Here is a 19,953-nt window from a genome sequence, read left to right as displayed (position 1 = left end):
GAAGAACGGCCGGGCCCCCCCCCCCCCCCCCCTTTTAGTCAGCATACAGCTTTCCTTCTTAAATTTTTGTAGTATATATGTTCATTTTCACTGATCAGATGATCTGGCTGACTTAAAAGGAAGTTTTGTTGGTAATTGCACTTTTGAAAACCTTAAAAATAAAGCTGAAGGACCAATTCTGGGCTATTACTAATTGCAAGCTTAATTTTTATTCTTTTAAGAATTTTTGGCAATTCCATTTAAGACCTACATTGTAAAATATATAATACTTAAATATTTATGTAAGTATGAATATAGAAATGGTCCTGTTTATGTACAATAAATGCACTAGTATAGGTCTCTGGCACGTCAGAAAATGAAGTGATGTAGCACAGGTGATGAATATACTGTACAAATATGAAAATTTACTTTGTACTGATATAAGGCAAGCCTGTTCTAAGGGGATTTAGTGGTAAGGCTAGGCTCATTTAGCAGTATATGGGCAAACCATTATTACTTTAGAAATGAGATAAGGACTCTTATATGCATGTGTGTACACCCATATAGCAATATCTTTGGGTTTTGCTGAAAAAGACTAAATGTATATATGGTGCAATCTGTTACTCATGAATTTTAGTTGAAATACTTCTGTTTGCAGACTGTATGTCACTTGGAAATAAACCAGTTTATTCCGATTTTTGCTTTTTCCTATTTATAGAGACTTAACTAATAACAGAATAGGCTGCCTGAATGCAGATATATTTAGAGGACTTGTAAATCTTATTAGATTGTAAGTATAATTCGTTGTATATAATTTTACTTTTTAAGTTTTAGTCTTATGTAAGTTAACATTATTTGTTTCAATGGGAGTAGTTTGTTTAAAGTGTGTGCTTGAAAGACATGCAGTGTGGCTATGATTGTGGTTTGTTACTCAGTAGCAAGCTTAAAAAAAAAAGCCGGGGCGGGGGGGCAGCAGGGGCAACCAGAACCACAGTACTGGGTGCCCTGCCTACCTTGCAACCATTTTCCAGTTTCTTGTGGGGGTGGGGGTGGAGTAGCAGACTGTACAAAATATTTTCCCAAGAAAAATATTTCAGGGTTATAGAATCTTTTAATATCCTGCCTTTTACCACAGCATCAGCATGGTTGTGTTTTGCTGGCTTTCTTGCATGTTTTGTAGTTCTTAATTTACTTTAAGAAAATAACATGTAAGATTATGGAATGTTTATTTGCCCTGATTGTTAGCTTCTTATGCAGTGCTTTCACTGATACAGAGAAACTGGGATGTACAATTTTTTAAAAAAATACTCTGCTAGATCTAGCATGCTTCTTATAGCATGTTAATAGCAACACGTCAGTTCACTGTGAACAACAAGTGTGCTCAACATATGCTAGTTGTTGCTTTAAATAAAAATAAAGTATTTGCATTCAATCCTTGTTGCCAATCTTAAAATTCTTCAGCTAAAAAAGAAGTGTTGGGGAACAGTTTATTTTGGGATTTTTGCGGGGCAGACCTGATTATTATTCTTTCAGTCTTGTGAACTATGACAGTGTCATAATAGTGTCTTGTAGGTTTTAAAAAAATCCCTCTTCAAGACAACATTATTTTATTTCAAATGTCAGTTGCTTGAGCATAAGTTCAAATCATGATATTTCTATTTCTTAGGAATCTTTCTGGAAATCTGTTTTCTACACTTACACAGGGAACATTTGATCATCTTGGTTCACTAAAGTCTCTGTAAGTATTTATTGCATCTAATCTTAATTTGCATGATCATTTGTGTTCTTAACAAAAATAATTGTATATACACTTGCTTGTACTACAGTCTTGTGGTTTTAATTTTAAAACTCATAACAGTGGTTTCTTTATCTGAATAAGTGTATGGGATGTGTACAGATATATGGGTGTTTAACTCCTTCAAAAGATGCTTGGTATTTGTTACATAGTTCTGAGAGAACAAAGCTATACTGGCATCTGGGCTTCTGAAAGTTTCATTCTGTATGCATCATTTATTACTTTATATTAAATAAACAGTGTTTTAAACGTTCTTTAAGAAAGGGAACAAATACTTTTAAGGAAGATTTTAGTCCTTGAAGAACAGTATAGTTTTGTTACATGTAACAGTGGGTACATCTCAACCTCATGTTATTTTTCTCTCTTTAAATTTCATGAGAGTTGTAATCTTGTGTAAGGAAGAAAGCAAATGAAAAAAATTATCAGTGCTGATGACTAGCTTGCATTTTTCCCTGGTAGTCATGACAGTTGGCTCACTGTACTGGGACTTTCTCAAAAGCTCTGGCTTTGACACAGAGTTGATTTCTTGTTTATAAAGGCAAATTTTTCTTTCCCTCCTCTGGCTTCTTTTAATTGTTCATAAGTTGTTATTCCTAGTATTTTAATTGTGTACATCAAGGTTGCTGTCCAAGAACATCACAGGTCTGACGAGAACCTGGATATAACTATTGCAATTAAAAATGTGTGTGTCTGGAGGAATTCCTGTGAACAAAGACCAAATGGAATTTCACAGGCATGTTGATTTAGTGTTTGAAGTGTTCTGCCTGTGATGCTGTGTTATCCTCTAGACATTTGCAAAGAGAAAAAAGAAAACATGTTTGCGCTAGAGGTAAAAACAGTGTAGACAGAGTGATACATTTTGGTACTTTTTTTTTTTTAACTGCTTCTAAACAGGTAGAATATTTGTGTTCTCTTTTTAATTTAGCTGAATACAACACACACCGATGGGGGGATCTGGTATGTCTTTTTAGTAGAAAGTATTAAATTATACAGAGAAGACTTTATGAATCAATGAATGATTTTCATATAAAGCAGAATAAAACTACCACTAAAATTGTGTGAATAGTGGTTCTGAAAAGAGAAATAGGTGAGAGGCTATTTTTATATTTCTGTTGATATTACTGTTAAAGCATTTGATTGCTAAAATGAAGCAATCAATTGTGTTCTTAAGTTATGCTGATGCATATTCAAGCAATTCCTTGTTATTGCTCACTTAAATAATGTGAACTCCCTCCATGAAGGAAATTACTAGAAGTTTTTTCATGTGCAGGTATTAAAGATATTCCCCATATTTATGGAGAGGATTCCTTTCCTTGGGGAGCTCATACTTTTGTTTTCAGACCACAGCTTGTGGAGGATTAGAGTATCTTCCAATATGTAGTGGTAGGCAACTCTGCTGTATTCTGGGGTTTGCTTGTTGTCCGTATGTCTGTGACAATGAGAGGCATTGCACAGCTGTTGATGTCAAGCTTTCAGACCTTTGAGTGTTGCCTTTTATCACTGTGAATATCTATTTTGTGTTGCAGAGAATTTCAAACTGATTATCTTCTTTGTGATTGCAACATACTGTGGATGCATCAGTGGTTAAAAGAAAGAAATATAACTGTACGTGAAACTAAATGTGCCTATCCCAAGTCACTTCAGTCGCAGACAGTGACTGGTGTTAAGCAGGAGCTTCTAACCTGCGGTAAGCTCTCCTGACAACCGATACTTATTTTCTAATGCATTCCATATTCTGTTAATATTGGTGAACAGACTTGTTTGCTTTGTTTTGTTTCCCTGAAATTCAGCACATACACAATAGTGGTGGGTTGACCCTGGCTGGATGTCAGGTGCCCTCCAAAGCCATTCTATCCCTCCCCTCCTCAGCTGGACAAGGGAGAGAAAATACAACAAACAGGCTTGTGGGTCGAGATAAGGATGAGAAGAGATCACTCAGCAATTAGCATCACAGGCAAAACAGACTCAACTTGGGGAAATTAATTTCATTTATTACCAATTAAATCAGAGTAGGATAATGAGAAATAAAACCAAATCTTAAAAAGACCTTCCCCCCACCCCTCCTTCTTCCTGGGCTTAACTTTACTCCTGATTTTCTCTACCTCCTTGCCCCCAGCAGTGCAGAGGGACAGGGAATGGGGGTTGTGGTCGGTTCATCACACATTTCTGCTGCTCCTTCCTCTTCAGGGGCAGGACTCCTCACTCTCTTCCCCTGCTCCAGCGTGGGGTCCTTCCCATAGGACACAGTCCTCCATGAACTTCTCCAACGTGAGTCTTCCCAGTGGGCTACAGTTCTTCATGAACTGTTCCAGCGTGGCTCCCCCACAGGGTCACAAGTCCTGCCAGGAGCCTGCTCTGGTGTGGGGTCCTCCATGGGCTGCAGGTGGAGATCTGCTCCACTGTGGACCTCCCTGGGCTGCAGGGGGACAGCCTGCCTCACCATGGTCTTCCCCACAGGCTGCAGGGGAATCTCCGCTCTGGCGCCTGGAGCACCTCCTCCCCCTCCTTCTTCACTGACCTGGGGATCTGCAGGGCTATTTCTCTCACATGTTCTCACTCCTCTCTTCGGACTGCTGCCACACAGTTTTTCCCCCCCTTCTTAAATAAGTTATCCCAGAGTCGCTACCACCATTGTTGCTGATGGACTCAGCCTTGGCTGGCAATGGGTCTGTCTTAGAGCTCGCTGGCATTGGCTCTGTCAGACATAGTGGAAGCTTCCAGCAGCTTCTCACAGAAGCCACCCCTGTAACTTCCCCCCTAACAAAACCTTGCCATGCAAACCCAGTGCAAGTGGCAATAATGATTCTTTTTCGAAGGCTGTTCTTTAGTCATGATTCAGTGGTGTTTGCTTCTGGAAATAAATAATAAATAATTGGTGATTGTGGATGTTAGTGTGTAGAAACTAAGGGTGAGGTGTGGTCTCTGGAGATAAACTACTTTTTCCTGCTAATCCATGCTTTTCAGAGATTTTTACCTAAACTTCACAAGAGGAATCAGAAACTGATATTTTTTTCCAAAGTCTAGCTATGTGACTTCAGACGTGCAAATTATTCCAAGCCGAAATTTCTGAAGGCCTTCGTTTTATGACTTACTTTCCTACATGTTGATTGTCTTGTTGATTAGCCTTCTTGGTGTGATGAAACCATGAACAACTTGCTTAACTTTTGTGGTATTAGAGTTATTCCATCTGACAGAGTAATAAAACATGTGTGTGTGATTTTGAAATCTAGTGAGAAATTGTGAAGAAATAAAATGCATAAATATATTTTTTCATTCAAGTTTATATTTTTCACTCTTTTAGTGGGCTAGCAAATTATTTTTAAATGTGTTAAAGGAATACACGTTTTGAAAATGAATTTGATGAGAATTTGTATTTTTCAATATCTGATGCATCCAATGTAGTTTTTGTATAAATCTTGCAAGATGCAGCTTACAAGGAGTTTTATCAATAATTGATACTCAGTGTATTTTTCTCCTCTTTTGAAAATTATTTGTATAGCAGATGCTTGCTATTAATTGTGCTTTTACTTCTTGAATTCTAGAACCACCACTTGAATTACCATCTTTCTATATGACTCCATCTCACCGTCAAGTTGTCTTTGAAGGAGATAGTCTACCCTTCCAATGTATGGCTTCGTATATTGATCAAGACATGCAAGTCTTGTGGTATCAGGATGGAAAGATAGTGGAAACTGATGAGTCCCAGGGTATTTTTGTTGAAAAAAACATGATTCATAACTGCTCACTGATTGCAAGGTGAATTCATGAAGAGAAAATGTATTTCTTTTTATTTTCTGCTCTGATTTAGTGACTATTTCCATAACCAGTAAGGCCCCCTCATATCCTCACTGAGTGAACATACATAGACAGAAACATCCCAAGGAGGGAAGTAGTCTGTAACTTCACACATCTCTTAAATTACCTGGGTTTGGTCACTGTTGCTAACTATTAAGTTTGAGGAGGGATGTCTAGAGATTTGATGAGTCAAACCCAGCTGCTTAAAACAGGGTTAGTTAGAGCAGGTTGTCCAGGACTGTTGCAGCTGGGTTTTAATTATCTCCAAGGACTACCCAATGCAGTTCATGTAATATATATTTGTGGTAGGATGCATTTGTTCTACTGGAACATTAAAATTGTGAAAACAAGGCATTTAAGTGAACTACTCGTGGATTCTTTCCTCTTCCTTTTGAGCACACCACAGTTGGTAATATTGAGGATTGCCAGCAGACATGCATAATTTATTCTGCCTGCAGCAGATTTTTGATTCATTCAGCATCTACAGAGTGGTTATATATCCTGTAATTGTATTAGTAAATTAGGGCTTCTAACTTTATCACAAATTATGCATTTGGGAAGTTATTTTAGTTTGGCCTTTCTGGAAAAACTATAAAAATTTTGTGTTGAAGATCAATGATAACACTTGGGGAATTGGGATTTCTCATCTCTTCTCTCTGAAGTCAAGGAACTTTTTCCCATGGCTGTTCTTTTTCTTTCCTACTCTGGCAAAATTGAGAGCTAAAAGAGTAGTAAATATTTCCCTGTTAATTACAGTACATTGATTCATAGATAGCTCTGGTTTTGTAAGATCACACAGTTGTATATAATTGGTTGTTTCTTCCATTGTCTTTCTGTACTTTATTCATCTTTTGGTAAAAGCTTATATAAATTTTATTGCAAGACTGTTGAGTTTTATTGTTTATTTTATTTTTTATTTTATCTTCCCAGTGCACTGACAATCTCAAACATTCAGGCTGGCTCCACAGGAAACTGGGGTTGCCATGTGCAAACCAGACGTGGGAATAACACAAGGACAGTAGACATTGTGGTGTTAGAAAGTTCTGCACAGTACTGCCCTCCAGAGAGGGTTGTGAACAATAAAGGGGATTTCAGGTTGGTAACCTCAATTTTTTTTCAGAGAAAAGAAAAGTCCATTTAATTTTGTTTTTAAATACAGTATTATGCTTTAAAGACACCTATGTGGATGTTCGTTTGTAAATGGTGTGTAATAGATTTTTAACTGTTCTAAATTAGTATGTGTTGAAAGAAGTATGCACAACTATACCATGAAGTGTTAAAGTTTGAGCCTGTTAACTCACATCTTCGGAGGAGATGGAAATTAAGCTATGATATTTGAAATATATAAATGAAATTATCGGAATAGAGTAAAACTTTTTAGATGATCTGTAAGTTAGAGTTGGATCACATACTGGGGGGGGGGGACGGGCAGTTCCACCAGGTTATCGTTCTCTTTTTAAAACCCTCCTGCTTCTGTATGACAAAATCACTATATAAGAAATATGTAATATAGGTTTGTTTTTTTCCCCTGTGAGTATTAGAGTAAATAATATGAATGGTGCTTCCTTTTAATGACTGTTGGGACTGTAGTAGTAGCTCTGATGTTCCATTGTGTTGGGTATTGTAGAGTATTTTATCTTTTGGTCTTACCTCTTCACCTGTTTTCCCTTTTCTGATCTTTCTGCTGCTGGTTCACTCTAACAACACGTTACTCCTGGAGGTGCCAGCTGTAACAGATAGCTTCTGTATAGATTCTCTATATGTAAGGTAATTCCCTTTATAACTACTCTGTGTTGTACCTTCCTGCAGTAGCTCCTACTGAGAATTAGTGTATGTCATAGCATATGTTTTCACTATGGTTTGTAGGGTTTCTTAATGTTGTAATAACTGCTTTTACCCACTCATTTATTTTCACTTATGCTGCTTGGCTATGTTGATCTTCTGCTTGATCTTTTGTTTACATTTCTAAACTTTTCTTCCTTTCCCTGTGTACATTAGAGTTCTTTAAAGTCATCTTCCTTCTCTACAGCAAATCTAAGACCATAAATCTTTTATTTTGAGAAATGAAAAGTAAGTTAATACATGTTGCTGGGACATAGTTTTTTGGGGGAGAAAAAACAATCTTTCAAGTACAGAAGGCCTTCTCCAGTTGTAGCAAAAATTCAGGTAAAGTCCTGGCTGAGAGCATTTGTTCTGAGTTCATCTTTATGTTCATCAGTTGGACAATTTAAGAAGGGTACCCGAGTATGAGGAAATATTAGTAAGGGAAGTAGTGTTAAGATCACTTGCTGCACAGAGGCAATTTGGAACTACTGAAGAGCTTCACTTTCACATTGTAAGGAATTATTTATATGAGAAACTTTGTGCATATCCTCTTTTTACACTGTGGTGGTTTCAACTGCAGGGACGAGTGTTACATTAGAAAATGAGAACTTCCTTCTTAAGATAAAAGGTGAAGAAAGTCAAACAGATGCATGCTGTATTCATCAAAGAACACATCTATTTAAATCACTTACGCTTTTTTTTTATGATACAAGTGTGAATCGTTCTTCTTTGATTTGCCATTAGAGGTGAAAACAGATGGTAAAGGCTTATTTCAAAGTGTTTTCCATTAAATTAACCTGTGCTGTTCAGTGGCTGTTCAGTGTAATAGGATTTACCCCCTCTGGAATTCAGTAGAAAGAAATAAGATTTCAGGAAATGTTCAGCTTATCAAAAAGTTCACTATGTCTGGGTTTACTATAACAGACTTCCATTTGTAGTTTAGGTAGAGTAATAATAAAGAGTAATTTTTCACCTTTGAGACCATATGGAAATAAGGCTTTGACTAGTGAGAAAATGGTTCTGAGCAGATGGCTGTAAATGATCCTAGGTGAATTTGTTTTTATAGTCTTTTAGTTGGAACTGGTTAGTCATTTTAGCTTGGAAGCTGTTTCAAAACTGGCATCTAGATTTTTATCCCTTCAGAGATGGGATAGCAAAGCGTAGTGAAGGAGGATGTTTGTCTTCAGTGTCTTTGGCTCAGTAATAGTAGTTTAGCATGAGTTTATAAAGATTAGGCAAAAACTGTCTTCATCATGAAATCTATTTTTTTTTAATTTAGATATTCTTTTAAGTCTTACTCAGATAATATCCTTGAATACGTTACAATACATGATTAAATTGAAAATACAGTTAACGTGTTAAAATGTAACCTAGTGCTTCTGCTTCAGTAACTCCTTCAACTGTTGTGTTTAGAATAATTTTATGTTGGTAGTTGATAGAATTCTTTCTTAAATATAAGAATTATCCTTTTGAAAACTGTTACTCACTGGGTGTAATTAATCTTAAAACTGTAATTGTCATGCTGAATTTAGAGAATTACGAAGATGCAATAAGAAAAAAAAATTAGACTACCTGTAAGCTAATGAAATTATGATATAAAGACTTATTGTAACTGAAAGTTATTGTTGGTTTAAAGAAATGAATGCTTTCAAAACAGAATTAATATGCATGAAGGAAAGGATTCTTTTATAATCTCATGGTCTGCCTTTTTTTCCTGAAATGAAATTACAGTACTTAAATGTAAATGAACCATCTTTTCCCCCACAGCTGTCTACTCTCATGTATATGTGATAAATTTTGAGCACCTAATTATAAACAGTGATGAAATAAGGGTGTTAATACAGTCCAAATTTGCACTTCTGCTAGCAGTTGGGTAAACTGTGAAAGATACTCAAGCTTAGGCTCACAAGAAGTTAAGAATGCAGCCACACTTAGGTAGCCTTTGTTTGCATGATGAGAATTTCATGTCATTAGTCACCTTGTGAGCCCTGCTGGAGGGAAGTCCTCTCTGGCTTCGTGGAAAGTGGAGAATGCCTCATCAGCTCATCTCATAGAGGTATTGGAAGCTGTTCATGGCTGAGAATGGTCTAGGTTAGCATTCACTTAGCAAAAATAGGCAATAAGGGAAGTGTAGTTACAACTGGAATTAGTTCCCCTATCTCATTTGCCACTGGGCTGCAAAGAAACTTGTACCCACACAACGGGTATTGTGAATAGGAGGAGAAAGAGGATAAGGGACACTGTTCCCCACGAAGTGCTTCTCTTAGCGATGCTGCGCATTTGTGTTGTTTTCGTGTAATACTGTGGTAGAAAGCTGGGAGTTTTAAATTGCTCACCTTTTATGTCTAGTTTAGTGGAAAGCTTTCTATAAATCATTAGATGAATAATATATTAGTTTTATTAGTAAAACATTTCTGTAGATATCTAAATTTGTTATAAAGGTAGCACAGACTATGACTGTCTGGCATTGCTAGTATTCTTTTGAGAAGATCATGGTAAAAGATGCTGTGTAGGGAGATGAATGAAAAGTAAATGTAGTAGGAATAAAAGGACAGTAGCAAAAGGGAAAGAGATGGATTAAAAAAATAGGGGAAGTGCAGAGAACAGGGAGAGAAGGCAAATAATCTTGTGATAATCTAATAACCTTTCAAGCAGTGTTAAACACTGAAACTCTCACTTTTTTCCATTTGATGGCTACAGAAGTTCCAGAAGATACATATAGCTTAGAAATTATACTTGTTTAAAAATATAGTAATTAAAGCTCTCTTGAAAAACTTGCTTTTCGTTTGAGTCTTAGTGTCTCATTCTGGTTTCTCTTTTTCTAATTCTTTAGCACTAGGTGTAAATAGTGAGGAAAGAAATGGCACATGCCATTTTTCAGTGAAAGCACTTATCTTGGAGATTGTGTCATACAACATCTGTCAGGACCGCAGAGTTTAAATTATCCTAAGTCTGTAAGGTGATACATTCAGTCAAAACTGAGCCAACCATGCTTTAACTTAAAACGCTTTGGAAAAATACAACTTTCAGAAAAGTCTAAAGACAGAGACAGATATCTCTTTCAAAGTAGCATCTTTGATGTAGAAACTTAATACTAGAATTTCAGTGCTGATAAAATTGTTTTGGAAGTGATGTTCTGGCACTCCATTTTCAGTGTTTCTAGAAACCTGACTCTGCATTCTGGAAGCTGAGGTTTGGGTGTATTATGCAAGGTGTTTGTGAGCCTGCATGTCTTCTAACAGCTGTACTAGTTGATTTATTAGTTGTCTTCATCTGCCTGTTTACTTTTTGGCTTCGTTCTCTGAAGGGTCATTATGTATCCATAAGAAGTGGGAGCATAGAAGTAGCTCATCTTCGTACTTGTTTTTCCAGTCCATGTTGATTAGACTTTATTTTAATTTGTCCATCAAGAAATTTGAGAGACTTAAATAAGTTTACATCTATTGTATCCCCTTATCCCTTCCTCCCTTCCCAGCAGATCTCTAACTTGCTGTCCATGAACAGAGTTGGCAAGACATGATCCAAAGTGATGTTTTTGTTACCTTGCTGGAGTGCATGTAGTGTTGCACTAAGGTCACTACTGGGATTGCAGCAATTTACAAAGGCTGTTGTGATTTTTCTAAGGAAGATTTTTGTCCTTTCTGCTGGCTTTTCTTCTATACAGGAGAAAAGATGGTAAATAATTTACATTACCATTGCAGAATCTATACCTGTTCTTTGAATTAATTTACATTCTCTAAAATGCCTGTATATAATTCCTGGCATTTAAAAACTGTGCTAATTATTATTTTTTTTCTTCTTTCTTTTAACCACCTCCATTGCCACCAATTCTGGAATAAGTTTTCCTTTCTGATAAAGGTTGAATGGTGACAATTCTGTTAATTTCTTGAAGTGGCTGCTGAGGCTCTGAATTTAAGTGTATGCATTTTCTAGGCTGGATGAAGCTCTGCTATGATACTTAAATAATCTTCAGTCTCTTCTAGTATTCAGATACTATGGTGATGTTCATAATAATAAGTTTCCATTTCTTAATTAAATGAAGTCACTACAATATGGAGAACTGATTTGTAATGCCAAAGCTGTTCTAAAAGGTGGTAAAACTTAAGCCTTTATTTTCTGTTTTGGTTTGTTATAATTATTGTCTAGTCTTTTCTATTAGATTCCTTACTGACTTTGAATTCTTTTATGGTTGTTGCCATGACCTGCGCATTTTAAGGATGCCACCAGCAGCTATCTTAGGTTTGGGCAACAAGCAGCTCAAAGTAATGTTTGTCAAAATGGCCTGAAGTAAGAGTCTTTCTTCCATTACTGAATATGTTCGGTTGGAGCTGATTAGGAATAAATAGGAATTTGAGATAGAGAAGACTTTCAGTATACCCCAAAAGGTTAATTTTTTGCATCATTTAATATAATTGGGAAGAGTAGCCTTTTGCCTTCGTCCATCCCTAGAGTTATTCTCTTTGCAAAAGAACTGTGATAAGTCCCAGCGTCTTCAGTAAGAGGAGTTACTTAACTGATGAATAAGGAAGAAGAATGCAGTTACTTGTTCATTTTCTCTGTTTTGGCAATATTACTTAAATTATAATTTCCTGAAATGGAACATTCTTCAAGGTGTTTACTGCAAACACAGAATTTATTTTTTTTCAAATATATGTATGTTCTGTGTATCTCTTAATTTAGATGATGATAGTGACTAAATGGGCACTTATTGAAATGCAGTCCAGATGTAAAAGCAAACACAGTGTAATCTAACAGAATTTTTTCTTCAACCATTTTGATTTTTGGAGACAACTGCTTTGTGCAAGGCCCTTTGAAATACTTAAAACTGAGAAAAAGTGTATTGGCTCTTAAGGCTGTTCAAGGAGCTTACCTTAATTATGGTACAGAAAGCCTGGGATGATCAAATGAAGCTCTCTTTTGCTCTCAGTTTTAGTTAAACTTACATGTTGGGTTATTGGATTTGAGATACTTAGCATTCTGCAATTTAGGTCTGTATGTTTTTTGCTTTTAAACTTTAAGTGTTACTATTCTGAGTGATAAAATATTGCTTATACATATCTTAACAGGAGAGAGGGCCAGAAGCAGGGGCAGGCACACTGGCCAGTATTCCTTGTCCTTGTCCTCCTCTCTTCTCGGCATTGCAGCTTAATTCAGGCGTGGTTTCTTTCTATTCTTAAGTTTCCTTCAAATCTCATGAATGATCAGTGCACTAAAGGTGTACTGCAATTTAATTTTCTGTATGTATTTATTCTTTATTTCATTTTTATCTGTGTATAAGTGTATACAGATAAAATATGCACTAAAATTTTGGAGGAGGAAGTTAAGAGAATGTTAGAAGTTTTCTTAAAAAGTGCTTAGTTCCCTGTACCTTGAGTGAAAGGAATTCTTTTCTACTTAACTTTATGAACACTTTCTTTTCCCATTAATTTCTATTTAATGTTATGATTGGTTGCAAAATCTGTCAAAGTGGTTGTACTACTGCTACTGTTTCTTAATTACTGTAACTGTAGTCTTCTGTTCATATCTGCAGTTTAGTATTGATATGTATGCAGTCATTTGAAAGTTACATTGATGCATGTGAATGGGACAAGTAGAAAGCTTGCAGGGCTTTCTACTATGTATTTAACTTTTTATAGTGTTAATACGGAATTTTTCATGAAGAAGGCAAGTTTTTTTTATTAAAAAAAGGTAAACTATTTTTAGTAATTTTATAAGCACCTTTTTCTTTCTACCTGCAGCCTCATGAAAGAATTAAAAAAAAAAAGCATGCTAGCATTGGAACTCATTTTGTTAATAGTACACAGATATGAACAGCTTGAAAATACTGAAGGCAAGCCAAAGTGGCCCTTTAAATAGTTTAGAGATGCTTAGTTTTGAGTGTCTCTTTATTTCATGTTGTAGCGCTTAATCCTTTTATTTACTTGTCATGTAAATTTGTCTAATTTTTTTTTTTTTTGCCTTTGACTCCCCAGGTGGCCTAGAACATTGGCAGGCATCACAGCATACCTGCTGTGTACACGTTACTCTGCTGGCAGTGGGATATATCCTGGCAACTCACAAGATGAGAGAAGAGCCTGGCGCAGATGCGACAGAGGAGGGTACTGGGCAGAAGAGGACTACTCCAGGTGCCAATATGCAAATGATGTCACTCGAGTTCTTTATATGTTCAATCAGGTAAGTTGTACATTTCTATAAAATCAAATTCTGTAATGAAAATAAAAACTCAAAAGTCTCCATTTTTTTTAAGCTGGTAATACTGGTGGTCTAGATGAATTATGATGAACACATGCCTCGAGCACAACAACAGAACTTGTAGGTTTATGTTAAGAGTTTGGTTTTAATACCTATTTTGAGTGCACCCAGATTGGAAGTGTAAGGAATATTTAATTCTTTGGTGTACTTGTGTGAAACATAAGAAAACGGTACTTGTCATGATATAGTTCTTGTCAACTGGATGCACTGTCCTGCCCACATGCTATAAAGAAACAAGGCAGGCTGAAGTTGTAATGGAAAACGGCTATTTCCATTATAATAATAGAGAGTAGTCAAACTCTGCTCTGCCTCTGTTGCTGTAAACCTCTAATAGACTGATATGTGGCCAATGAGAGTTAACTAGTCAAAGTAGTGAGTACTAACTAGGCTTCTCTAATCTGGTAGTACTTAGCAGAATACAAGAGATTATTCTAGATTTTAAATGTAGCTATGAAACAGAATTTTTCAGCTCCAAACTCCTTTTGAGTCTTAGCTCTAATTAACACATACTTTCACAAACACTGTTCTGCAGTGATGTACCCAACCTTGTACGTATAGGCACTGTATTGTAAAATACTCCATAAAGCTTTGAACCTCTGGTTTAAGCTTGAAGTTTTCCAATACGTACTGTCAGATCACTAGCATCAATGCAACAGGTGAAACTATGGCGATATAAGAATGTTTTTTGGTGCGATGGTTTGGTTTGTTGGTGTTTTGGGGGTTTTTTGTTTGTTTTTTTCAATAATACAGCAATGCCACTTGTTGATGTTGGTAGCGCCACCCATGTTTAACATGGGCCACGATGCTTGTCTGAGCTCGGTAGGATTACTGTGTGTTGCCTGTGTTTGGAGTGTTTCAATGTGCAAGCTCATGTTATTTTAGAGAAAACTTCACACTGCGTATCAGAAGCACCACAGCCCCTGACTGGCACAATCAGGATCTAAACTGATCTTTGCCCTTTGGATGTCTCAGATTATATACATAGTGAAGTCCTGATGTCCAGTGGCTTGGGCTAAATCTAGTTTGAGGCAAAAGCACTGAACTGCATATTGCTGACTTGCTCCCTCTGTGTTCAATTACTTGCTAATGCAGACATAGCTTTTTATCTTGCTGCTCAGGTTCCCTGAGGACCAGTGGGCACTGGTGTAAAAAAGGCGGAAGGAGTGGGAGGGACAGAAAGGGAAAGGACTGCCTGTTCTGGCCCAAGATGAGTTTAGGGGTTGACGTAACTGTTTGTGTTCTGCTGCTTTACATTCTGAGCACTAGAGGTGCATGCTGTGGCTTGGTCACAAGCATGTTTGAGGGCTGGTGGTGCTTAATGACTAGTTAGCAGGTGGGAGGTGATGCCAGGGATCCCTTTGTTGTCCCTTTGTGGGACACAGCAAGGTTGATTGTTTGCTTATTGAGAGCTTTGATGCTGCTGGTTTGCTTTTTCCTCACCTGGGAATTCATGTTCTCCTGCAAGGCCTGTAACATCTCAATGCTACTCCTGCCTGTGTAGTGTAGCCCAACTTTAGAGTTGCAACTGCTCAGGAGCCTAGATTGCTTCAGCCTGTTAGAATAGCTTTTAGTTAGCCAACGTTTACCAGGTTGTGGAATAACGTTGCCAACTTTGTGTTAGGAAGTTTAAAATGTGAGGGTCAGATTAGTATCTTCAAAAAAGCAGAAGCAGAAGTATAATTTCCATGTGTGAAGTAGATAACTTGCTATTATCTGCTTAAAAATACACACACGCAGGTATGCTATGCTGAAATAGAAGTTTCAAATTTATTTTTTCTTTAAAGGGAGAAGTGGCATGTTTTGGTTTTAGGAGTTGTTTTTACTCATTAGAGCCTTCCTCTTTTTATGTGTATTAGGTCTGGAATTTATAGCAGTATTCTGCACAGAAATTTATTGTCTCTTTGAGACGAATATTAAATGTTATAATATTATAAGCATCTTTAGAGCCTTTGAACACTAAGGTAGTAGAAATCTTGTTTTGAACATTAGAACTCTGCCAAGCAATTTAAATCAAGTAGAGGTCTAAGTTTAAAATGGAGTGAAACTTTTGTGACATTTATACAAGAACATTTATATTTCACTGTTCTTATTTGTGTATAGTACAGGTATAGTTTTAGGTGAAAAGGAATTCATGTTTAAAGAAAGTTCAAAGAAATTATACAGAATATCTGAATTTGAAAGTTGACTTTGTTCAGTGTGTGTTATGACTTTGAACTTTATTTACACTTTAAATACATGACTTTCAGTGTTTCGGGAAAAAAAAAATCTTCCATTAGTTGCATTTAAATCTATGTAGAAGTACTAAGACCAGCAGAGACAAACATGTAGTTGTGCTTATGTGGCACATTGCAAATTCAGTAGGGCAGACCAGATATCTGTACACCGAAAAACGGAGAGATGGGACATTTTGGATTATCATGGATAAACAGCATCTGAACATAAGCTGATAACATTTGCACGGTGTTCCACTGTACTAAGTGAAATTTCCCATTTTTGGTCCCTGCTAGCTCAGGCATGTTGATTTTGCATACTATTTAGTGAAGAATTTTTCAGCATGGTACTTGTTTCAGGAATGAAATCATGAGCTTTGTCAGAGAGAGGATCTATCTTGGTGGGGTTTTTGTGTGTGTTTCATTCCAAATGCTTTCTGTAATTACAGAATCAAGAGTGAATGCTACAGCAGTGGTGTGTTTGAATTTATTTGGCTTATCATGCTATAAAATACCATATTTTAGGAGCTTTGTGTTGCCATGCCTAGGCTCTGGTGCAAAGGAAAACAGGCATTTGACAGTACTTCCCCCCCCACCCCACCCCTTTTCTTGGTGCAGCACCTCTCTCCCTTCTAGGGCAACAGGACAAACCAAACCCCAGTTTCTGGCTGCAGGTACAAATGCTGGTTCTCTGGCTTGTAGGAAGTGTTTTTGCTAACAGATAAGCTGGTAGTCCCTGGCTGCCTAAAACACTGTGATCCCTATGGAGATTGCTATCCTCTTTCACAAAATGCTTATTTGTTAATTGCTGAAGTGTTTCCTGTATCTTGTACTTAATTTTCACTTCTTCAAAATGCTTATGTTTCTCTATGTAGATGCCGCTCAACCTTACTAATGCAGTGGCAACAGCAAGACAGCTCTTGGCTTACACCGTTGAAGCAGCAAATTTTTCTGATAAGATGGATGTTATTTTTGTGGCTGAAATGATAGAGAAATTTGGAAGATTTGCTGAAAAATATAAAGAGGTAACTGGATAATTTGCCATCACTTTAAAGATAATCAAAGTGTTTGTCCTTAAGTATTCTGAGCGGTGAAACCTTCTCAGCATTAGATACAGGCACTGAGTTAGTGGATTATCAGATTCTATTCCATGTTTTTGTTTGTTTAGTAGGTCCCTGAAGTGCTGACCCATGGTCACAGACTTTGCATTCGCGCTGAGATGATCCAGCATTCACTGGACCTTTAATGTGAGTAACACCTCTGGTCAGCACTGGAGCAGGGAGATAGGTACAGTAAGTCTGTTTTTATTTAATATGGAGTGGGTCACACAGGTTTTCATTGGTATGTTCTTATGTAAAAAGACAAATAATGAAAGCCTCAGAGATCCTCTCAATAATGAATAAAACAAGACTTATCTTCTCCCCTCCCACCATGGTAGGCTGTCTTTATTCAGTATTGAGCTGTATCTCTAAGGTTTTCAGTATTCCTATATCTTGCAGGATATAAGATAAGACATTAAAATAAAATCTTAGAGAACGCTCTAAGAGGGGAGAAAAATGCAAGTGGTTGAATAGTCCCACCAGTGGGTAGGAACTCTCTGTTTCACTGCTGAACAGAGGTTATATTGATCTCACTGTACAGTGCATGTTGGGAAGTTGGAGACCACAATGCCTCAATTTTAACCTTGCACAAAAAAAAAAAAGCCAAATTTCCCCATCCACCCTCAGAAAACCATAAATGCTGGTTGTAATTCTTTGCAGAATGCCTTGGAGAAGTGTCAGGCTAAATCTCGTTTTTACAATCACAGCTTGCGTTTTTGGGGTTTTTTTGGTGTATTTTGGAATTATACAAGCAGTTCATTAAATGGCTGATTTTGTAGCCAGACGAAAATAGGACTGTGTTTTAGATTGCTGCATGATTTGTTACGTTATAAAGATATTGTTTTCTCAGCTGTGTTTTATTGTCTGTAGAGTGACACAATCTGGCCTTACTTTGTCATGTTTGAAGGTAATGGATGATATGAAAAAATCTAAGTTAATTTCATAGGTAGTTTTGGTCTTAGGCAATGTATTTTTTATCTTAATTGGTTTGATTTGAAGTGAACCTTTGATTTGCTTATATATTCAAGGAACAGGACTGCAATTTAATTATTTTTAGTGGCTATTAATAAGACTTAGTTATTTCTTATTAGGGTATTACTCAACAAACTTCTTGATTCTGTATTCACTTATACCATCTTATTGTCAGTTCTTTAGTTTTTGCTACAGTGGCTGTTCTGAAAGATAAATACTATAAATTATTAAAAGCTTCATTTAATAGCTTTTTCATGTCAGAAGAAGAAACAAACTGAAGACAAATATTCAGAAAGTTTTTAGCAGATTGCCTTAAGTTAGAATGCAGTTGAAAAAACTTGTGCATACCTTGATAAGCAGGCAAAAGAATAATGTGTAGTATTTTTTTAATTCAGTCCTGTGACTTCAGGATCTTAATACTTATACTTTATTGTAAAACTGCCGTTTGTTAAGGTGTAAAACGTTACCAGTTTTCAAGTAGGAATAAGTCATAATAACCATCTTCAAGTAATTTAACTTTCATTTGTTCTTGAGAATTTAATGAAAAGCGCTACAGCCTGCAAATGCTTCTTGAGGCTCTGTTAGCTGTTGAGAACGTTTATTGACTGTGGCTTCTGTCCCTAAGAGATAGTTCTTAAAACAGTTAATATTTTTATATTCCCATTCTTGCATTTATTTTTAAAGATTTAAAAAAAGAACAACAAACTACTGTGTTCTCTCCATATTAGTAATATTCTGAAAAGGAATTGGGAAGCCTGGATGGTAAAGGAGATGTCTTCCATACCCCATCCTCTCTCTAAGCAGAAAATTCCAGTCCCTAAATTTAGGCACTGTGAGTTGGAGTTCAGTCAATTCAACTAGAAAAATACATGCACCTTCACTTTTGGTCCATTAATTTTGGCAGAGTTCTGGCCTAAATAAATGAATTCCCTTTACAGTTGTATTTGTCTGTCATACAGAAGACAGGGTAGGGAGTGTGAGCTTAAACTTAACAACAATGTAATTGGTGATTTGAAAGCAGCTTTGGTACCTATGGGTATTTGCTGTCTCTCATGTATAACCTGTGACCTAAAACAGTTCATGCAAAATTGAAGGCAGGAAAGCATCAAAGAAAAGGTAGACATAGTGAAAGGAAGAGAAGCAGAAAGGCTGCATGCTAATTTTTGCTTGTATTACTCTTTTCTTATTATCTTCCTCCATATACGCAAACTGTATTATTGTTGATTTATAGTTCAGTTTATTGATTCTAGGTTTGAAGTTGATTATAAATAGTCCTTTTAAATAATTAGTACAATAAAACATGGAGTATTACACTCTTTGCTTTTAATGAAATACCTGTATTTCTCATGTTTTTGATTTCTAAGTATAATGTAAACAGATAAATTACATTGGCACTACAGTTTTCTTGGATGGAGGTATATGTCCGAATCAAAGTATTTCAGTATCTCAACATGACACGCAGTGATTGAAATAGGAACAATCAATTTCCTTTTGCTTTTTGTGCTGACAGGTCACTTTGTATTTTCTGATAATGATCCTACTTGATGACCGCTTTCAAAGATATAAAATGTCTTATTTCTCTTCCCTGTTAGCTTGGAGATGTGATGGTGGACATAGCAAGTAACATTATGTTAGCTGATGAACGTGTTTTGTGGATGGCACAAAGGGAAGCCAAGGCTTGCACTAGAATTGTACAGTGTCTACAGAAAATTGCTATGTATCGGCTTGCTAATGGAGCTCAAGTTTATTCTACTGTAAGTATAAATTTATTTATTTAGAAGACATTTTGCTGGCTCTTGAATTTCAATAGCTTTTTATATTTCTTAATAGATATTGGCATTATCTGAAATGCCTACTATTTCTGTAGGGAGAAGAGAAATAATCTGAACAGATTTATCCTTGCCAGATAAACAGAAACAGTTTTCTGTGTGTTTTTTTTCTGTTATGGCAAAGAATCCCTTTAAGATTATTTATTATTCTTCCTGTGTTGTGTAAAATTATTTAATGTTTGATTTTTGTCATCACA

General features: G+C 36.4%; 1 protein-coding gene across 2 annotated transcripts in view; it reads left to right on the top strand.

The window, feature by feature from the left end:
* Positions 1 to 19,953, top strand: part of GPR125 (G protein-coupled receptor 125) — a 63,313-nt gene that overhangs the window by 25,826 nt on the left and 17,534 nt on the right. For both annotated transcript variants that reach the window (XM_010576851.1, XM_010576850.1), the window contains 7 exons: positions 1,646 to 1,717; positions 3,301 to 3,461; positions 5,317 to 5,530; positions 6,500 to 6,664; positions 13,366 to 13,567; positions 16,731 to 16,880; positions 19,520 to 19,681. In XM_010576851.1, the coding sequence (XP_010575153.1) occupies positions 3,347 to 3,461; positions 5,317 to 5,530; positions 6,500 to 6,664; positions 13,366 to 13,567; positions 16,731 to 16,880; positions 19,520 to 19,681 (1,008 nt within the window). In that variant the 5' untranslated portion in view covers positions 1,646 to 1,717; positions 3,301 to 3,346. The remainder of the gene's footprint in view (positions 1 to 1,645; positions 1,718 to 3,300; positions 3,462 to 5,316; positions 5,531 to 6,499; positions 6,665 to 13,365; positions 13,568 to 16,730; positions 16,881 to 19,519; positions 19,682 to 19,953) is intronic.

This window comes from Haliaeetus leucocephalus, unplaced genomic scaffold (genome assembly GCF_000737465.1).
Source record: "Haliaeetus leucocephalus isolate CR32 unplaced genomic scaffold, Haliaeetus_leucocephalus-4.0 Scaffold545, whole genome shotgun sequence".
In the NCBI taxonomy this organism is placed as follows: Eukaryota; Metazoa; Chordata; class Aves; order Accipitriformes; family Accipitridae; genus Haliaeetus; species Haliaeetus leucocephalus.
This window is presented reverse-complemented; position numbering and strand designations above follow the sequence as displayed.